Below are 20,580 nucleotides of genomic sequence, written 5' to 3' on the forward strand. Positions count from 1 at the left end.
TCTCTCTCTCTCTCTCTCTCTCTCTCTCTCTCTCTCTCTCTCTCTCTGAACATGTAGTACAATTACAAATTGGCAGGCTATAGGGGAGAGATGGACCTCTTGCCTATCCTGGATCCAGATGCTTCAGATGTATTTAAACTGGTAGAATGTTGTGGATCTCACATCTATAACATGGCTGAGGTAGAGAGCACATGGAAGCCAGAGACAATTAACTTTGAATTTCCCCATGGTACCTGCGCATGGATTAATTGGGAGTAGAACTTTGCATCTTGGATTGTGCACATGGGTAAGTCTCAGAATGAGTAGCTAGGGTAACAACTAGAATGAGAGGTTTGCCCCTGATAATATCTTTCTGTACAAGTGAACATGACAGTAAATGAAAACTCTAAAACTGAGAGAGAATTTGCAGTTGAGAGCTAATAGGTTTGCGCTGTACCTTTAATACATTTCCAGCTTTTGAACCAGGGACTTTATGTTTTAGTTTTGCACTAGACCTTGCAAGTGATGTAGGAAATCCTGTCTGTTAGGAATGGGTAACATACAAACAGGATGGGGACTGTCCTGGTAGCCTAGAGATAGGCTGATCACTGCACAGGTTCAGTGATTTGCATGCTGGAGCACCATCTACATTTCTATATGTCCCAGAGGAGCTGTGATAGGAAGTCCCATGGTCTCTGTTTCTGACTCTTTTTTGGCACTACTTTTGCATTTAGTAAAGTTTGGAGTTGCTTTTGGTTTTAGCCTGATTGACAGCTTTATGTAGTAACTGTAAAATTCCAAAGCCACACTAATTGATTATTGTTCAAAGCAATTGAGAAGAGTAAAATCTCCTTCCTGATCTTGATGGGTTTGGTCTCTGACTTTTCCTTTGCATTTAAATAAAATAAAGAGTACCCCTGCACACTGGCTTTGAGTGTATGAAAGGAATGTTTACTAAAGAGTATTGGCCAAGGCTTAGAAACTCTGACTCCTAACTGGCCATTTTACCAGCTACATAAATACTGAGAGAAGGAGCTTAGGTTTAGGGTATTTTTAGCAACTGTAAAACCACATATTCAAACAACTACAGATTCAGCAAGTCAGAGTACAAGCTTAGAGGGAGAAGGCAGCATATGGGGGCTTGTCAAATATAAGTACCAAATCTGTGCTGGAATCTTTTGGCACAAATTGTCGATTTAAAGAAATCCCAGAATTTAAGTTAGAAAGATCTTTTCAGTAATTTCTTTTGAAAGTGCAAGGGATCCCCCACCCCATCCCTCTATCTTCCTCCCTCCCTTCCTTCTGTTCGTTTTATATAAAGTTGCTCCTTGTCATGGGCCAATGAACTGTCCAAACTTTCTCCACTTGATTCTATTATCCAAATAATATTTCTTTGTATAGTAGCCTACATCTCTTTGAGTATACTTAGCTCCAAATGGTTTTGCTTTATTGTGTTACTTTATCTACATTGAATAGCCCCTACATCAGTTTCTGATAGGATTTATCCTTTATGTGAACTTGAGAAATGTCAGCAGTTATTTTCCTAAGGCATGGCATTGAGCACTTGACAAGGAACCCAGAGCACTTTGTGACTTCAATTAAGTCATTGTCTCTTTCAGATTCACTTTTATTCATAAAATATTTTTGGACTTGTATGTATAAAAGTGGATCCAGAAAGCAAAGAGTGGTTTCATCTTCAGCCATTGCTGTGAAAGATTGAGGAAGTCACTAGCAGGAAAGGCAAGGGTTCAGCCCCACTGTGTGTTTAAATTACCTTAATTCATAACGTCTTCAAATTCACCTGCACTTCCATGTGATGTTAGCCATCTTCCTTACTCAAGAGTTTCAATAAATATAGCAGCGCCCCAACTGAATTTAATTTTAGGCAACATCAGTGACATCAAGTGGGCATGCCAGGCAGAGGTAAATGCTAGAGTTGGGTGAGTTCCCTGTGTTTGAAGCTGCATGTCTGTGGTAGAGTTGGAGGTGCGTCTACTTTTAGTAGAAACAAAATGTTCCAGACAATTCCAGATGGTCAGTCTTAAGGATATATATGGCTCACCATGGAAATAATGTGGCAACTGTCCAGACTAATCACGAAGAACGATAGCAACCACTCAAGACCATGTTAGCAGACCGTGGTCTACTTTTTTGGTTGTCATGGCTCTAGATATGTAAGATCATTTGTATCTCTGTTTTTCAGAAGCCAGATGCATTTTTCCAATTACCTAAATTTTTATTTATTTCTCAGTGTTTACTACTCTGAGTAGAGTATGGAACTCTGCATGTATACATAGGTTGCCTGTGAATTTTAATTTTGCCCACTTTTTCTTGTAACACACATATTTAATACAGTGTATTAGGTTCCTTAATAAACACAAATGCAGTCTCCCTATTATAGCCATAAAATATTACTCTATTTAAAAAATCCTTAGTTTCTAAGATTTGGAAGCTAATAAGAGACAATGAAAGATGATTTAATAAAGCTTTATTTATTTACTACCACAGATTCATCACATATTAAAATTTATTTGCTCTGGAAAACACTAAGGATATTTTAAAGATTTCTATAAAGTAGTCTACATACTAATCACATTTTAAAAAGAAAATTTGTTTCATCCTTTGGAACATTTTAATCTGTTTATAATATTTGTATAACTGCATCAGCAAATAGTATATGGACCCTATTATATTATTAAATTTTGTGTGTATGGCCTTATGCTACATTTTCATTCAACAATGGTCCTTTTCATGGGGTATTATGTGCACAGACAACTAGTTAGTACTTTAAAATGAATAAATATGTTTTATAAAGCTATCCATTCTTCAGTGAATGTCAGTTTAGGTTGTGTCCCATATTTTTGCTCTTTGGACCAAACCCTCTTCAGCACATCTCCTTGTACAGGAAAGCTGTGCTTTTTACAGCAGGTATCCAGAGGTTGAACTGGTGAATTATTTTTCATGGTATTGACACTCTCTGAGAAGTGCTTGAGTGGTTAACACTGGCTTGTAAAGTTCCACGTTGCCATTTCTAATTCTACTTACATTTTCAACATTTTACAAAACTACCTTTGGATTATGAAAAATGTCTGATAAAAACTAGAGTCTGCTTAATACAAACACAATACACATTTAGCCAGTGTCACCTACTTATTTTAACAGTCATTCTTGATCAAAGGACTGAATGACTTTGTCCCTTTGACTAAATGACTATGTCATTTTCCGAACTTGGAACTGGTTTGTGGAAGAAATTTGGAAGTGTTGTGATGTATGAGCTAGAGAAACCCAGAAAATGTAAGCTAAATTTTCTGAGTAGACTTGAGAGAATTTCAAACTAGATGCCAAGGTGGACATGCGGATGATAAAGTCAACCTATACTAATGAGGACTCAGATGAGAACTAGGATTCAATATGGAGAATTGTACCAGAAACTATTTATACTGCATTTTGTTGTAATTTGACCTATAATCTGAAAATTTGAATGAAGTTAAGTTGAATTGTGAGGTAAAAGGTCAACAAGTTTTGCAGAGGAATTTTCAAGACAGCATTACTTGCAGGCTGTGGCCCAGTTATCACTAGCTGCTTTTAACTAGGTTTATAGTGATGATTTGGAGCGAATTGAAGAGTAAAAAGAAAAAAATTATAAAATTGACTGTTATCAAGAAAAGACCTTCAAAAGTTTCATTCAAAGAGAATGCACTCTTGAGGATATTAGTGTCATTAAAGAGAGGCTGGTCTCTCTGCACAAGAGCTGTAGAAAAGGTCACTGGGGGCATTTCATGAGTTCGTAGGAACCTGCCTATCCAAGACTCCTGTATATAAAACTCCAACCTCATTTGGCTTTCCATTGAAAAGAGACTTTTCCTTGGTGCTCCACTCAAAATGGGTACCTAGAAGAAAAACCTCCCAGGTCCAACCACCCAGACACTAAAGAGAAACTAAAACTGGTTCAAGCTCAATTACTGTTTAGCTGGCAGCAAAAACAGCATGGTTTTATTCACATGGAACTGGTTGTGTAGGCATGAAGAATGTTAAGAGTTGTGAAGTTAGAGAGGACTGTAACAAAGCCTCCAGAAAACCCTGCAAGGAGAGGCAGCATCGATCAGGGTCAAATGTTCTCCAGGCTCCCCGTAAAAAAGATCCATATGGAGTCAGAAAGGTAAACCCCAAGTTAAAGTTTAGGTAAAGTTAAAATATTGGACATTGCAGAAATGTGTGCCGAGAACAGCTGCAGGTACCAAATGGAATCACTCCAAATTGAGAAGCCATGTGGGACATTAATGATATGGCTACAAGATGGGACTGTCCAAACCTGTTGATAAGCTATCATGACATGTTCTTCAAATCCTGGGCATGGAGGAACGGGAATTAATGGTTTCCCTGCTGAGTTTAGTCTTGTTCTGGTCTAATCCATCTGTGCTTCATTTCTCCTTCTTGAATGGGAATGTCTACTCTGTGCCATTGCATTTTGGAAGCAGGTAACTTAATTGTTAATTTTTCCAGGGACTCACAACTAAGAGATTGTTTTGGAGTCTTAGTAGAAATTCTGGACTTAGACTTTTGAACAATGTTAAGAGTTTGGGGACTGTTGGAGGTTGAAAATCAAACACGCAAAGATAACTGTAAAGAGACCTAGGATTTGGGATAGAATTCTAAAAATGTTGGCTATAGCAATAACATAACTAGTATACTTTTGTTTCCATTGTTTATTTCAATGCTATTATTTATCCTTAAACAGAGGGATGCTAATCACAAAAATTAAGTTTTGTGTTATCTGTAGAACCATTATGCAAGTATCATGGTTAAGAGTATAGTCACCTTAGACCTTACTCACCCCAAAATCATAGTGTATTGAAAAAGATTAAAGGAATAGATTTAGGCAGTATAAAAAAAACCATCAGCTTTAGTTAAAATATAATACCTTGGAGAAAACCAACTGTTACACTGAAAATGAGTAGAAAAAACAAATAAAATGCTTTTCAAAAGCCACTTGCAGTCATTGAGATGATACCATGACAACCAGAATCCAAAGGAGGATCAATAAGTCAGAGGAAGAGAATTTCAGTGGGAAAGCAGATGATCTTCAAGCTATTTTTCCCTCAGGATATCTCATGATTCTTGATATAGAACAACAAATAGAGAATCCAGGTAGAGAAACAAAACAGATGGGTTTGGTGGTGGAGGTCAAGAAGCCTTTGAATCAGGCTGTAGACATATACATTTGAATTTAAGTTTCCCAAAGAAGCCAGGACTTGAGGATTCAAGATCCTGGAAGGAATGTGGAAAAGAAAGGTGGAGCTGAACAAATTTCATGAAATTACAGTATACATTCAATTCACTTCAGTCCACCACCAGACGGTACACAAAGGAAAACTGTGAGCCCCTGAGTGGGTGTAGGCCATCCCTGACTTATGATGGCTTTCTTCATGCTCTTTTGGCTTTATTACCATGTGAACATGTTATTCATTCAACAGAAACTTCACTTTGAAATTTCAATTTGGATTAGCCTTCGTGAACGAGGCTAATGCCTCTATAAGCAGATCCCAGGGAATTATCTAGTCATGAAGATATATAGAAAGTCCTCATCTAGGAAGAGGGTCTTTAGTAAAACCTATTCAGCAAGACCCTTGTTTCAAATGTGAAGTCTTCAGAACCACAAGAAATCAGTGTGATTCAAGGTAGAAACTAGATAAGGAGACATTCCTTAAACCACACATAGAAATTAGTCAAGATATATTATAGCTCTAAATGTAGGAGTCAAATTCACAAAGCTCATAAATAAAACAGACAATGCCCTGAAGACCTGGTGACTAGCAAATATATTTTATAGGGGACATGAAAATAATTAAGCATAAGAGTGATTATTCTAGCTTCATCAAAATTAATAACTCTCATCAAAAGATATGAACCAATAAAATAAAGCATCAAGTCAAACATGTAAGAAAATGTGTAATATATATTATCACTGGCTTGTTTTAGAATCTGAATTTTTCAATTCTTTTTGTTAATTTATGGCCTTTGAAGTAAAATACTAACACATGTATTAACATGCGTAGATTTTAATGATGGTTGAAATGTTTTACATGAATATGTAACATACATATATTCAACCTAAAAACTAATTACAAAAATGATGATTTGGAGGCAGAAGAGCTAGTTCAAGAGAAGGTACAAAGGTTTCCACACATGTGCTATAGACACACACACACACACACACACAGGTGAATGCATGCACAAAACAAAAAAGAAGATTGCATAATGATTTTTGTCAAACATAATTGCAGAACTGAAACTCAGTAAGTGTTAAAAGTAAGAATTCTAGTTCAAATGAACGCACAGTTAGACAACGTAGAGGGACTAAACTTATTTTAAAGGAGAAGGTATTTCTCCTTTTACGTGTATGAGCAACATTTTAAAAGACTCTTCTCATTATTGAGCTGTAGGAAACGAGAGTAAGTATTCTAGAACACTTGTATGGGTTTCACCAGAAGAAGTGAATATACGACTTTGAAATATACTGATTCCTTGGATTCTTCTTGTGGGAGGAAGGGAATATGTTTGTAGTACATAATGATACATTCAAGTTAAATGTCTCACGGTGTTCTGTAACACCTGCACTTCTTCGTGTTAGTAACCCTTCAGTGCATGGTCTTTTGTTAGATATCAATTCCCACAAAGGGCAGGGCCAAAGCTGTTTTCCCCACCACTGTATCTGTCCTAGTGCCTAGCACATAGAATGTGCTTGAAAGTCATTATTAAGTGAGATTCCACTGTTTCTCTTGCAGATTTGAATGGTCTATGAGAAAAACTGCATCCTAGAAGAACTCTCATCCCTGTAGGAAATTGTCCCTAGCCCTGTTGCTATGGTTCAGATATGCTTGAATCTCTCAGAGTTCCTGTGCTTGGAGGCTTTATCATGTGTGACATCATTAAGAGAATATGGACTCTCTAAGGGATGGGGGCTCATAGGGAATGATTAGGTTACAGCAGATGCTACCTTAGTTAGGGAATGCTGCTGGTCTTTGCAATGAGTTGGCTTTTGAGAGTGAATTGATATAAAGTAACCCACCTTATGCACGTTGTCATTCTGTGCTCAACAGGATCACTTCCCTTTCTTCTGTTATACTGTGTTAGAGTCAAACAGGCCTCCATCCAAAGCTACATAGATTGAGCCTCCCAATCTTGGAAAGCGGGCTTTCAAAACTATGAGCTAAATGAATGTCCTAAATTATAAGAAACCAGCTTCAAGTATCTTGTTATAGTGACAGAAAACAAATTAGTGTAACCGTTGACAAAAATTTTTTTTTTACTTTTCTTGTGTGATGACACATGCATGTGTGTGTGCGCGCATAGGGGTCTGTAGACAGGTGCACATGCATGTGTGAGGGCAAGAGGTCAAGTTTCTGCATTTCCTCATAAAATATCTTATCCTTTGGTGAAACAGGATCGCTCAGTGGCCTGGAACTTACCGTGTAAATTAGGCTGGCTGGTAGTGAACTCTTTCTTTTAAAGTTGTTCTTGCTAACAGAAAGTAAGTTAAGCAGATCATGCATCTTTAAGACTGAAAACTGGGGGAAAGGTGTTTCTCTTTGCTACTGATTTCTTCTAAATGCTAATTTCTCAGTATCTTCAGCTGCATCACTCTCAAGACTTGATCTAGTTTGGCTGGCAGCTGACTCTTCATATATCTCAAAGAAAATCTGCACAGAAAGTGCTCTTCAATGACCTTTAGTCAATGCAAGTTTCCTTTAAACCTTTGAAATAAAACAAAATTGTAAATGTGTTTTGGTGAACCTGAATAAGTCTTGTCTATATATTTTATTTGAGTTTTTATGTTTATTTTGAGATAGGGTCTTACATAGCCCAGGCTGATCTTGAGGCTTGTTATATAGTGGAGAATGACCTTGAACTCCTGATTCTTCTGCTTCTACCTCTCAGGTGCTGGGATTCTAAGCATGCACCACAGCACACAGTTTATACAGTGTTACATAAATACAGTGTTGCAGTGTTACATAAATCCCAGGGCTTCATGCATGGTAGTCAGATAGATACTTCACCAGCTTAGCTCTATCCCCAACCACTTCCTTTTCTATTTTATTACTTAATGTTAACAATGACCTTTTTATTTTTAGTCTGCATGTTAGGTGTTCTTATCTTCAATAGACAGTGTTCTGGTGGCTTGATTTTACTATGAAGCAAAGAAAAATAAAGCAAATCTTTCTTCCCTTCTCCTTCTTCAGTCTGATGCAAATGGAAGGCATTTTATAGCCTGAAGCCCACAAAATAAAATTACCAGTAATACTTGGTTTTACTCATGCTTCACTATGCTCCTCACCCTTCTAAACATGTGCCATGCTCATGCTGTGACTTTCCCCTTCGCTTGCATTGCTACTGTGTTTTACATGTTACACCGAACTAGGTAGGCAGGTGGACCGGGCCGAGTCTCTCTGGGTAGCTGGACATGTAACAACATATAGCCTCAGGAGCCTTAGGATGGTTGCTCATAGGCTGACCACAAGCACTGAAGAAATGGAAAAGGGATCCCCAAAAGATGTAGGAGGCATCCAGTGAAGGAAAGGAAAAGATAAATTTCCAATCTTTCTGCACAGGATCTCAGTACTCCATGAGTCCCAGAAGTATTCTTAATCTCACAGCCTGAGCTACTGAGCATAACTGTCTCATATTCTACATAATAAATATCTCAATCTCCTTTGCTTAGGCTCAGGTTAGTGTGCATATATAACTCAGATCCACAGAGTTCTAATTAATAAGCCCAGGGCTCTGTCTAAATGAACCAAAGCTTCTAATCCCATTGGAACTTTTGAGTATTCAGTCTGTGATCTGCCAATATTGGTGCTCAGAGACTACCTGTACAAGCACACTTCCATGGATTGCTTTGCTTGTGAGCAGGTAACACTTCATACTGGACACTAAGGTGAACAGATGGAATGTGAATGACCTCATCCTTCTCTAGCTGTGGCCAAGCATGGAAAAGATGCCAAATTGTGCCAAACAGGGCATCCTGCCCCGCACACATCTCATAGTGAGTAGCATCTCTTGCTCCTGTTTTCTTCAGCCCTGCAGCTTTGCCATTCCACATAGTGTGCATAAAAAGAGCTGGTGGTGAAAATGCATTTTCTCTGTTTCCAGAACATTCTTTGCTTGAAGGTATAAGGACTTTTATGTTGGGATATGAGCTTCTGTACATCTCTCCATATTTTCATAATATTGGTGTTATTAGACAATGACTAGTAGGGACTCTGCTAGGCACTCTAGTATATCCTTTATAAAAATTAAATAGGAATGTTTAGTTCCAATAATTCTACGAGATAAGCACAGTTATAGTTCTATTTTCATAACAAACATGTAAATGCTAGCTTAAAAATAACAAGATTACTCAAACATTTGCTACAGACGGTTTCTGTCCTCCTAATATATGATGAGGAAGTTCTAACTTAATGTGATGTTACTAGGGAGTCAGGGCATCCCCTAGGATCCCCTAGTCAGGGTGAAGCCTCACAAACGGGATCAGTGCCCTTATAGAAATACGGAAGAGAGCTTGCTTCCCTCTCTATCTGGCCTCTGGCCTGTGAGACTATGAGGAAGCCTCATTGGGATTCAACAATGCTGGCATTTCTCACTCTTCAGAAACCTGTGAACTAACTTCCCACTGCTTAAGCCTCTTGTCTATGAAGGAAGCTTTTTCTTTGAAAGCCCCAACCAAATCACACCTAACTCTGTAGTTATCCTCCATATAAATCATTTAATTATACTATGTGCTGTTTAATGTGTCTACTTCCGTTGTAATGGCGTCACGTCAATAAAGCATACATTCCTGTAGGGGGCATGCTCCATGGCTTATTCATTTTATTAAATTCCTGACCAATTACGTACATTATTAAGGTAGAAGACACAGAAGTTTATGAGTGTAGAAAATAAATGACTGTTTCCTTGTTTGCAATGTGATGTTATAAACAGACCCGTCTTATACCAGTATGAGTGATTTCATGAAAATATTTCTAAATTCATTTTAGACCATAATTATTGTTAATAAATAAGCCCAGAAATGTTACCTGGGGGAAGCTGAACGCATCTAAATCACATAACTTCGTTATAAAAAGTGACCCTTTATTCAAGCTGGATTCTCCTCTGCTTAAAAGTCATAGTATAATCTGATCATTTTTCTCAGTTTAAAACTCAAATAAAAAAATGTAAATATTAAAAGTAGCTATTTCTGTGCTATTTGTGTACTTGGTATGTCCTTTGCTAGGAAAAAGGAAAAAAAAAGGTGGAGGATCATGGTGACCCCAGCTTGCTCTCCTTGGTGGGAAGCAGACTGTGTTCATCCTCGTCTTCCTGAGGTTGCCCACACTCCTTGCTCTTGAGCCAGGGCTCCTCTGGGTGACCTCACATCCTAGCCTTCTCCTCCACATGCAGGGCACTTAGAAAAAATGTTCCTGAACATTATCTCTTGTATTTTTTATTCTTTTCTCATGTCTGTACTTTCTCTGTGCGGTGTGTCCTACCTGTTTCAAATGCGTTGACAGTTGTGTTTCAAGTCCACAGCTCTTGCTGAGACCTTCATTTTGATGACCAAACTTAAATTTCCAAGTAGCCCATGGGCACCCACACTTGGATGCCCTTACAGCATCATCAACCAGAAACTCTGAAGCACAACTCCTCCCCCTCCCCCAGTCCCACCACAGCCTTTACATTCCTTCATGACTTCCAAGTTTTATCTTCCAGGATAAAATTGTAACAACCACAACATTCTACCTTAGTTTCTTTAGTTCTGCTCCCTTAACTACTTTTCTGGATCAAATGAATGAAATCCAGAAAGAAAAGAAAAGCAATACTTTAAATTCAAGTTTCATTATGGCTTTTACTTTTAAAACTTAAAATCTTGAAATTGAACTTCTGTTACCCGATCTTTCTGTACTTAACCTTGTCTCATTGCGCTTCTAAATGATTCTGACTTTCCAGAGACCTTTACTGCACTTTTTGGTTAACAGAAAAAGTATCTAACATTGCATTGAAAATTGGATAATAGCTGTAGTTCATCTTCTTCCTGTATCTCTAGGTTGATCCACTGGCTCCATCTCACACCAGTCCATGTACTTTGCTTTCATCAGAGCACATGCTATGGCCCAGAATCAAATGAACGCTGTGTAATCTTTACTTATGTTATTTCCTACATGTGAAATATGCTCATTGTAGAATGATTTATAACACTGAAGAAACTCACTAATGTGAAGTCCAAGTTCTATTGCTATTACAAAAACCTCTCTAAACTTTCGCTAGATACTACAGCATAGGAAGGCAGTCTTTCATGCCTGGACATTTAAAACATCATGCAAGTCCTTTATGATAGATACCTCATATTGACTTACATATTTTACTATACATACTCTACTATATTGCAAGATTGCAACTGTCAGTGCCTTGTTCTTATATGTTGTCTAGCATTATATCAAATATTAAAATGTTTCTAAGTTTACAGTTGAAACAATAGTTGATTAGATGAAGGAAAGAATCAATTGTACAAACTATTATTATCAAATAGTAAGGTTGAATGACAGATGCTTCAGTAAAACTGCCTGTTCACTATGAAATAAATTAAGAATTACATTAATGTTAAAGAGTAAGAGGTCCTGTACACAGGAAGCCAGGAAAGTTAAACATGCAGGCTTGTCAATTCCATGGAAGGAGATAGTTACCTATATTCTCTTGGCATTCTGGGAAAGCCTGTAGTTACAACCTAGTGATCTTTTGCTATCTGTAGGGACAGGCTTCATCTGTATCCCCCAGAATATTATGTTTGCTTGTCTCAGACTTTCTGCACTAAATCTGCAGCATTACTTCTAGGCCATAAAACCTAACCTTCTGAGAGATGTCATTTCTGTGTTATCTTCAGGGAGCTATTTAATCTTTACTTCTGTCACTGTGATAAAACACAAAAGGAACTCAGAGGGCAAAGAGTTGATTTCAGCTCTCAGTTCCAAGTTACAGTTCACCAAAGCAGGGAAGTCACCTCAGCGGGAGCTTGAGAGAGTTGGTCACATCATACCCCTATCTAGGAACAGAGAGAGTAATGAATGCAAGCAGGCTTATGTATGCAAGCAGGTTTTTACTCCATGCAAGGCCTGGCCCAGGAAAGAGTGCTGTCCACACTTAGAGTGGGTTATTCCACTCAATTAATGCAATTAAGAAAATCTTTCCTGCCCTAACTCACCCAGACAATCTCAGTGAGATTCTCTTCCCTGGCAATTTTATGTTGTGTCAAGTTGTCAGTCAAAACTAACTGTTACAGCTGTAAGTTGAAGGATATCCTCTAAGTACCAGTGTTTTTCAGTACTTAGGTCTCTCTTGAATTCAGAGAAAAACAAAACAAAACAAAATGAAAACAACAATAAAATAACCAGTCTGGCGAGATGGCTCAGTGCTTAGGACCGCTGACTACTCTTCTAGAGGTCCTGAGTTCAACTCCCAGCAAACACATGGTGGCTCACAACCATCTGTAATGGGATCTGATGCCCTCTTCTGTTGGGTCTGAGGAGAGCAACTGTGTACTCACATACATAAAATAAATCTTTAAAAAAGAAACAGTAAAATAATCCCATGCAAATGCTCAGGGAAGATGGCAGCACTGTAACAGTGAGCTTCAATAAGAACGCGAGCATTAATATCACTCTTATGTATCATCATATTTTCCTTGTCATTATAATTTATTTTTAGTCACAATTATGAATGTACAACCTTAAAGGAGTGTACTGAAATGTTTCATTTCCATGATCTACCAGACTGGCCCTCAGTTTACCTTTAATTAGTGTAGTAAGTAACTGACTAGTTTTATGTCAACTTGATCACAAAGTCTAGTCATCAGAGAAGAAGAAGCCTCAATTGAGAAAATGCCTCTAAAACACAAAACAAAAAACCAAACAACCAAAAAACCAAGACTGTACACAAGCCTGTGAAACATCTTAATTGGTGGTTGATGGGGGAAGGGGAACAGCTCATAGTGGGCTGGTGGTCCTGGGTTCTATAAGAAAGCAAGCTGGTAGGCTGAACTAGAAATGAGGAGCAAACCAGGAAGCAGCACTCTTCCATGGCCTCCAGTTTCTGGCCCTGCTTGAATTCATTTACCTGATTTTCTCAAATGAAGAATGGCAGAGGTTAAGCCATTTCCTTTCCAAATTGCTTTCATCACTATTAAACACAGTAGTAAAACTAATTAGGACAGTTAGTTAACTTCAGTTTATTAAGAAAATACTTGAAATGCTAGATAGACAATGCTATTAGTATAACTGCTTTTAAAGAAGCATGCTATTTACCTGGTAGTTTGTCTTTCAGCTATATCAAATCATCATTGCCTTAATAGAAAGTCATACCTAATTTGTGTTTATGTTATCACTTCTTTATGAAGTACACTGCCAAAAAGGATAACAATTTTGATACCTTTATAATAGCTCAGGACTAAATATTTTCTGATTTAAATGACTCTGCAGGACACACAAAGGAAAGTAGAGTTATGAAAAGTGAATAAACTTTGGTTGGCCTTTTAAAGTTACGTTATATCTCAAAGACTTGTAACAAAAACAAAAATTAAAACCAGGACATGTGTCTGATGAAAAGCTCAACCCAAATGCTAAATTTATTGATTAAACTCTTCTCAACATTTTCCCCCAGAAAATGCATAGCAAACGTTCAAATCTTTAGTTCTATCAGAATCTTACTATAACAAAATTCAAAGTATTTAAATATATTTGGCAAGATGAGCTATGTGCCATAAGCTCTAGTGTGTGTTGGGGAAGCAGGCTGCTAAGAGAAAGTCTCTGGACCTGGGACCCCCAGAAAAACTATAGATCAGGTGGAAGACACTCATTATGGTGTCTGAACAGACTGATGAACACCCTCAGTGCACCATAAATGTAGGAACTGTACATTCCAAAGGCAATAAACTCATTGGGTGACACATTGGCTAGAGTTTCAACCACTTGCTTTTGTTGCAAAAATCTGCCAGCTTTTTCCTGCTGCAGAATATATTAGATTGTTTGTTGTTTTGTAACTTTGGAGAAAACCCAAAGAAAAAAATGGCAATAAAAAAGGCAAAAACATAGGCACTGAGGTTATTGTTATATTTTAAAATTACAATCTTGTGGGGAGTTATAACAGAAGCAAGAGTATAATAAAGGAGAAAACTGAATAATCAAATTACTGGTTTTTTTTTTTTCAGAGAAACATAACCCCAGATACCCACTGTGGGTCAGCTCATTTGCCTGGAACATATTGAAGAAGCTACAAATTGTGAGTTATCATTATTAATTGCAACTAAATTTATCAACATAGCACCCTGATAAGGTTTGTTAAATTGTAGCTAATAGATAGTTTACTGGTGAAAACAAGTATTCCATGACAACCAAGTCAATATGCTCAGATCACATTGAAATTTCCTTTGAATCACAAATCCCAAATGAAATTAATTTGTAAAGTCATAATTGGGAAAGGAGTCTTCCCAAATTATAGGGAAAGCAGTCAGGGTGTGGGAGGCTGGTCCAAATGTAAAGTGATTCTGGCTGCTCAGGAAGTGCCAGACATCACTCAATAATGTCAAAGAGCTCCTTGCATCCTGGAAGCAAGCATAAGGCTCTTTACTCACAGGTCTCTCCAACAGTATTTCCATTCGTCTACAGAGAACCGTATTCCCAGATACCAGCCTGAGACATCCCAATCCCGTAAACTCTCAGAATAATAACTTTGAGGAATGATGCATGACCAAAACTTACTGCTCGTGAATATTCCAGTTTAAAGTGCCCCTGCCCCAATGTGTGTGTGTGTGTGTGTGTGTGTGTGTGTGTGTGTGTGTGTGTGTGCGCATGCCTGTGTGTATATACATTTGAATGATGTGTATGTGAGTGTGTTTGGCATGTGCACATGTATATATAAGGAGGCACTCACTCCTGTGAGAACATGTAGGAACTATAGAGGTACAGGAGGATGTCTGGTGTTCTGCTATGGCATTCTATACTTTGTACCCTCGTTTGAAGTCTCTCACAGAAGCTGGAGCTAGGTTGCTGGCCAGAAAGTCTTAGCAGCCATCTATTAATTATACCTTTCTCCATCTTCCATAGTGTTGGGGTTACAGGTGCATGCCATTCCTGGCTTTTTACGAGTGATTTTTTTTTTTAAACTCAGGACCTCAGGTTTGTGCAGTGAGTGGTCTTACTCACCAAGCCACCTACCAAGCTACCTAACTAGCTCCAAAGATATCTTCTTCCTGCTGATTTGCTTTCTCTCACCCTTGACCATTTCTAGTGAAATAAGATGGTATTTCACAGCTGTCTACTGTAGCTAATGGTTTGTGTATTTATTTATTTCCTTATTTATTGCTCATGTCATGGACCTAGAGCTTTGCTGTTGTGCTAAGAACTCTCTGGAAGTCATTATTGATGGGACACTGGCTAAAAGAAAAATCACAACAAGGAGAAAAACATTACTAGGCGTCTTTAATGACCAGTAGCTTATAAAGGACTAAACAGGAAAAATAAGCCCTGATTGTTGGCTTCATTCTAATGCTGCTAAGGGAGATGTTTTTACCTAAATTAATGACTAAGGATTTCAAAGATGCTTTTTCCCCTAAAGACTTCTGTTTCACAGCCACAAGTTATATGATTTCTGTAATATGTCCATGTGTGGCTATAAAAATATAGAACTCAGTGCATATAGATTTTTAGATATATGTTAAGATGAGAAATTTTATACCAATTTAAGACTTAGGCAAAGACAGGCTAAAGCAAATTACATTGAAAGTTACATAAATTTGGAGAAGCTCTGTTTCTTTAGCTACATGGGAGGAAAGTGGCACCCATCTCTCTTACTAGCTGATTTACATGGATGTAATAGCTATAAATGTCATTTATGATTTAGCTGTTGCTACTGACATTCATTTTAAAGATCCATCTCAAAGTGCAAATATAACCCTGCTAATGGTGAAAATTGCTGAATTATTAAAACGTTCTATTTTCTTCAGAATTTCAAGTATCCATGACATTTTTTAAATTATAAATACTGAGCAAAATGTGTTTTCATGAGCCTCAGCAAGATAGTATGTACAAAAATTTAATAGAACCAGGGAATACATACTAAAATAATTATCGTGGAAAATATTACCCAGAAGTACCAGAATGTAAATCATTGGGACTTTGATGTTCAAGTTTAGGGTTCCTTATTTATGTTTTGCTAAAAAAAATTATTCTGATCATGACAATAAAGAAGAGATGTCTTAATCCATGTGTAACACTGTGGAACATGTTCATTACAATATGTATTAAAGTTGAATAAATAAAAGTACGGTGATACAGCAGATGCTTCAGGGACATCGTGACAGGATAGGCTTGATGCTCCCTTGCAATCCAATTTTGAAGTGGCAATCTCCTTATGAAGCCTAGCCTCTTACCCTCCACCCCAGATGGTTAAAAGCATGATTTCAGAATAAAAATAAATCAGAAGCTATCTTCAACCATGGCCTAAACTTTCACTTAGAACTAGTGTTTGCCTCTCTGACCTGGACCAGAGCATATTTATTCTCCTTAGACTGGGAACCCACATCACAGGAAAGATGTTACTGACAAAACTGCCATTTGAATCTCTAGAAAAAGCTTTAGTCTCCGGCCAGCGTTGCTCCGTGATTCTTGCTGTTTCAAAGGAACGGGATCAAAAAGCACTTTTAAGTTTATATCCCTAGTGCAACAGAGAGGTTTGAACAATGTTTAGTGGAAGAAAACAAGAGACAGTTTAGACAGGGAGAGGCTAAACAGAGGGAATGAGACAGGAGGAGAGGGTGTACGTGTGAGGGAGAGACAAAAATAGAGAGACCTAGAACCCCCGATTAGACAACTCACTTGGCATTTCCTGCCCCAGGCTTCTTTCTCCGGAAAATGTTGAGGAAGGTGTTGGAGCGACATGGCAGCTTGCCGTCACCGACGTGCATGCGGACTACATCAGAGGTGGTGAAGGCACTGCGGACATTCCTCTCGGGTTTGGCAATAATGATGTACATCTTGGGAGTGAACATGCACCCCAGGGCCACCGTCACACTGAGGCTCACTGCGAAGCAGGTAGTGATGATCTTGTAATTGCTCCCAAAGTAAATGGGAACGAAAGCCAGCCAGATGATGCAGGTAGTGTACATGGTGAAGGCGATGTATTTAGCCTCATTGAAGTTGGCGGGCACGTTGCGGGTCTTGAAGGCATAGTAGGTACAGCTCATGATGAGGAGCCCATTGTAACCCACAGGGGCCACTACACCCAGGTTGCTGGTATTGCAGATAAGGTAGACTTCCTTGATACTCGGGTAGGACAAAATGGGCATGGGAGGCTCCATGATGATCAAGGTCACCACTAGTGTCAGCTGTACACTAATCAGAATGGAGGCTATGATCACTTGGGCCCAAGCACTCATGAACCTCGGCTTCCGGGTGCAGATTTTCTTCTTGCTGCCAGCCAGGATGCGTGCAATACGGTTGGTTTTGGTCACTAAAGCAGAGTAGCACATGGCAGAAGAGAGGCCAACTAGGAGGCGCTGGAGGTAGCAGGATGTGGTAGTAGGTTTGGCGATGAGGGTGAAAGGGCACACATAGCCAAGGAAAATACCAGCCAGAATGATATAGCAAAGCTCCCTACTGGAGGATTTGACCACAGGTGTGTCCCGGTACAGCACAAAGATGAGGGTGACAAATAGCGTCACGAGGATGCCCAGACAAGAAAAGGCGATGGCTATGATAGATTCTATGTCGCTCCACTCGAGGTAACGGACAGGAATGGGCTCACAGCCTGTAAGGACAAAAAAAAAAATGATTTTAATCAGGAGTCTGGGATTTATGTTGAGCAATTGTGCTAGTGCTTGCCAGTTACTGGAGGCATAGCTACAAGCCATATCCGTTATGATTTGTGGTATTTGTGTTATAAAATCCCTCCATGTTACTCAGAGATTGCCTTCCCTGGATAACCATATCTCCAAGCTTAGTCTCATTACAGTCAGATGTGACTTACTTGAACTTATAAAGTATGTTTTCCTTCAGCTCCAGCGTTGTAAGCAGTTGTCTCTGCATTGGTGAAATTTAATTCTACAAAGTTTTTAAAGATAGGAAGTACAAATACTATGGTGATAACAAAATAGAATATGTTCATAAGAAAGAAACTAAGATTTCTTTTTATTTCATGCAGCCCTTGTCTGTAAGCACATAGGGCTTATAGACAAATTTTAGCGTGAGCAGAGCATTTTATACATAGTATAATTTGAATTTTGTAGACAATATTAACATTCTCTTGTTTACCACACATTTTTGTATTGCTTAAACTGCCGTGTGCAGTCTTAGTCTGGTGGTTGAAGCTTTGAGTTAATAGCCCTTGGTAGACATGACAAAGAATGAAAGTTCCCTCCACACCTCTCTGGAGTTGTGGGCATTGTGCTTCTAATTGCCCCTTATTTTTTCCCTCCAAATAGAGAACCAAATTTATTTTGCATTTCAGAGTGAAAAAAAAATGCTGTCATGCTCGGGAGACAATTCTTTCTCAAGAATCTACATTTGGTTTGGATGAGTATTTCCCAAAACTGTGATACTGGAATGATTTTAATGAATCTAGAGAAAGACTATCTATCTTTCTTATATCTATCTTATAGAACTATCTGTTCTATAACCATAGAAGGAGACCTCTCCCCAGCCCTGGGGATCAGAAGAAACAATTCTACCTCTGTTCAGTCCATCAGCATCAACCCACTTCAGTGGACATGATTTTGCACATCAACCACTGAGTATTAGCCATAGCTTCTGATGATCAACCAGCTAGGAAAACACTCTCATCAACAAAGGAGTGCCAATCAATCAACCACAGTCTCTCCCGAATACTTGCTTTTCCAGATGCCCACAAGCTAATGCTCTGGAAGTGCTTCAGTCCCTAAACTCCACAGTGTCTAAAACCCCACAGATTATGTACATGTCATCTGCACAGAGGAGCTTTACCTCAGGGGAAGCCACCTCTTGTAGTATATAGTTAACAGAAAATTTAGCTTTTGTGTTTTTTTGGTTTTCTTTTCTCGTTGTTGTTGTTCTAATTCACATATAGATAGTTCTCAGTATCCATGAGGAATTGATTCTTTTCTCCCATTAATAGCAAGTCTTGGAGATGCTCGAGACTTTTGTCTGGGATGATATTTGCATAAAACTATTTAGTCCCAGGACCCTCCAGTGATACCAAATACATGCATAGTTTTATCTCATATACTCTTACATACTATCTTAAAACTTATACTCTTATCTTGGATCACATAATATTTATACATAATGTATAGACACGCTCATATGTGCATAATAAGTATCTGATAAGTATCATACCTAGATACTTAAATACTCAGAAAATATAGATACTATGTAAGTAGTTATTGTATCATATCATTTTAAGAAATAATGAGAAAAATGCTGAGTATACACACGCACACACACACACACACAAACACAAAATGCATATATATAACCATGTGGTCTTACAGAAATGACACCTGTAACCATCATAGAGTTAATAGTGCACTAGTCACAGTGAAATGTCTTTGTCTCAAGGTTTCTCCCCTGAGCACATAGGATGAAAGCTGTAAAGTCAATAGGCAAAGATGGCTGGCTGAATAAATAGCTTTGGTTTTTGCCATTGTTCATGTCTCCAGAAAGTTCATCAAGATCACTTTAAAGATTGTCATCTGACAAAATATTGGAGGTACTGTGACCAATAAGTCACTCATTGAGTTATTTCCTTTACTCATGTTTTTCAAAGTTTTCAAACTGCTAAGGAATGGCTCTTAGGCTCAAGCCATTCCACATACTTCAGGTGAGACAGAACCACCAGTGTTCTAAGTAGGAAGGGTTTTTTTCCCTAAGATTTTGTTATTCTTTCACTGTGACTAGTATATCATTATCTCTACAAAGGTTACATATGTCAGTCCTACAAGACTACAATAATTATATATACACTCAACATATATATGCTTTTTCCTTATTATTTCTTAAACAATATAGAATGATAACTACTTACATAGCATTTACATTATACTGAGTATTGTAAGTAATCAAGAATACTTAAATACTTCTATAACATAAGAATTTGTTAATTTGCTTTTGCTATTGCTTATTTAAGTATACAGATTTATTGCATCTGTTTTTTGAGGGGTACATTGGTTTGGTTTTATTTATTTATTGGTCCATCAAAACCAGATGGACTCATGTATGTGGAAGATAGCATGACCAAGGCAGCACTGGGTAGTCATGCTTAGAAACGATTAAGCTAATGACCAAGAGAAGTGACATACGTGGCAGCTCTCATCTGTAGCTTCAGTATCTGAGAGGGACAAACAGGAGGCTTATTCTTAGTTCAATTCCAACTTTGACTCCAAAGCAAGAAGGAAAAAAATAAAGGACTAAAAGTCAAGAAAAAACATTTCTCACATCCATCCAAGGATTTACCCTATGAGCAGCCCCAACACTCAAGAGTTCTGTCTTCAAACTCTAAAAAGGAGCAGTTCTTTAAACTATTTCAATTTAAGGAACTTTTAGGTGC

General features: G+C 38.1%; 1 protein-coding gene across 2 annotated transcripts in view; it reads right to left on the reverse strand.

Annotated features, from left to right (window-relative positions):
- Positions 1–20,580, reverse strand: part of Grm1 (glutamate metabotropic receptor 1) — a 359,348-nt gene that overhangs the window by 11,167 nt on the left and 327,601 nt on the right. For both annotated transcript variants that reach the window (XM_028777784.1, XM_028777785.1), the window contains exon 7: positions 16,878–17,808. In XM_028777784.1, the coding sequence (XP_028633617.1) occupies positions 16,878–17,808 (931 nt within the window). The remainder of the gene's footprint in view (positions 1–16,877; positions 17,809–20,580) is intronic.

Source organism: Grammomys surdaster, unplaced genomic scaffold, assembly GCF_004785775.1.
Source record: "Grammomys surdaster isolate TR1022 unplaced genomic scaffold, NIH_TR_1.0 315, whole genome shotgun sequence".
NCBI classification, from domain to species: Eukaryota; Metazoa; Chordata; class Mammalia; order Rodentia; family Muridae; genus Grammomys; species Grammomys surdaster.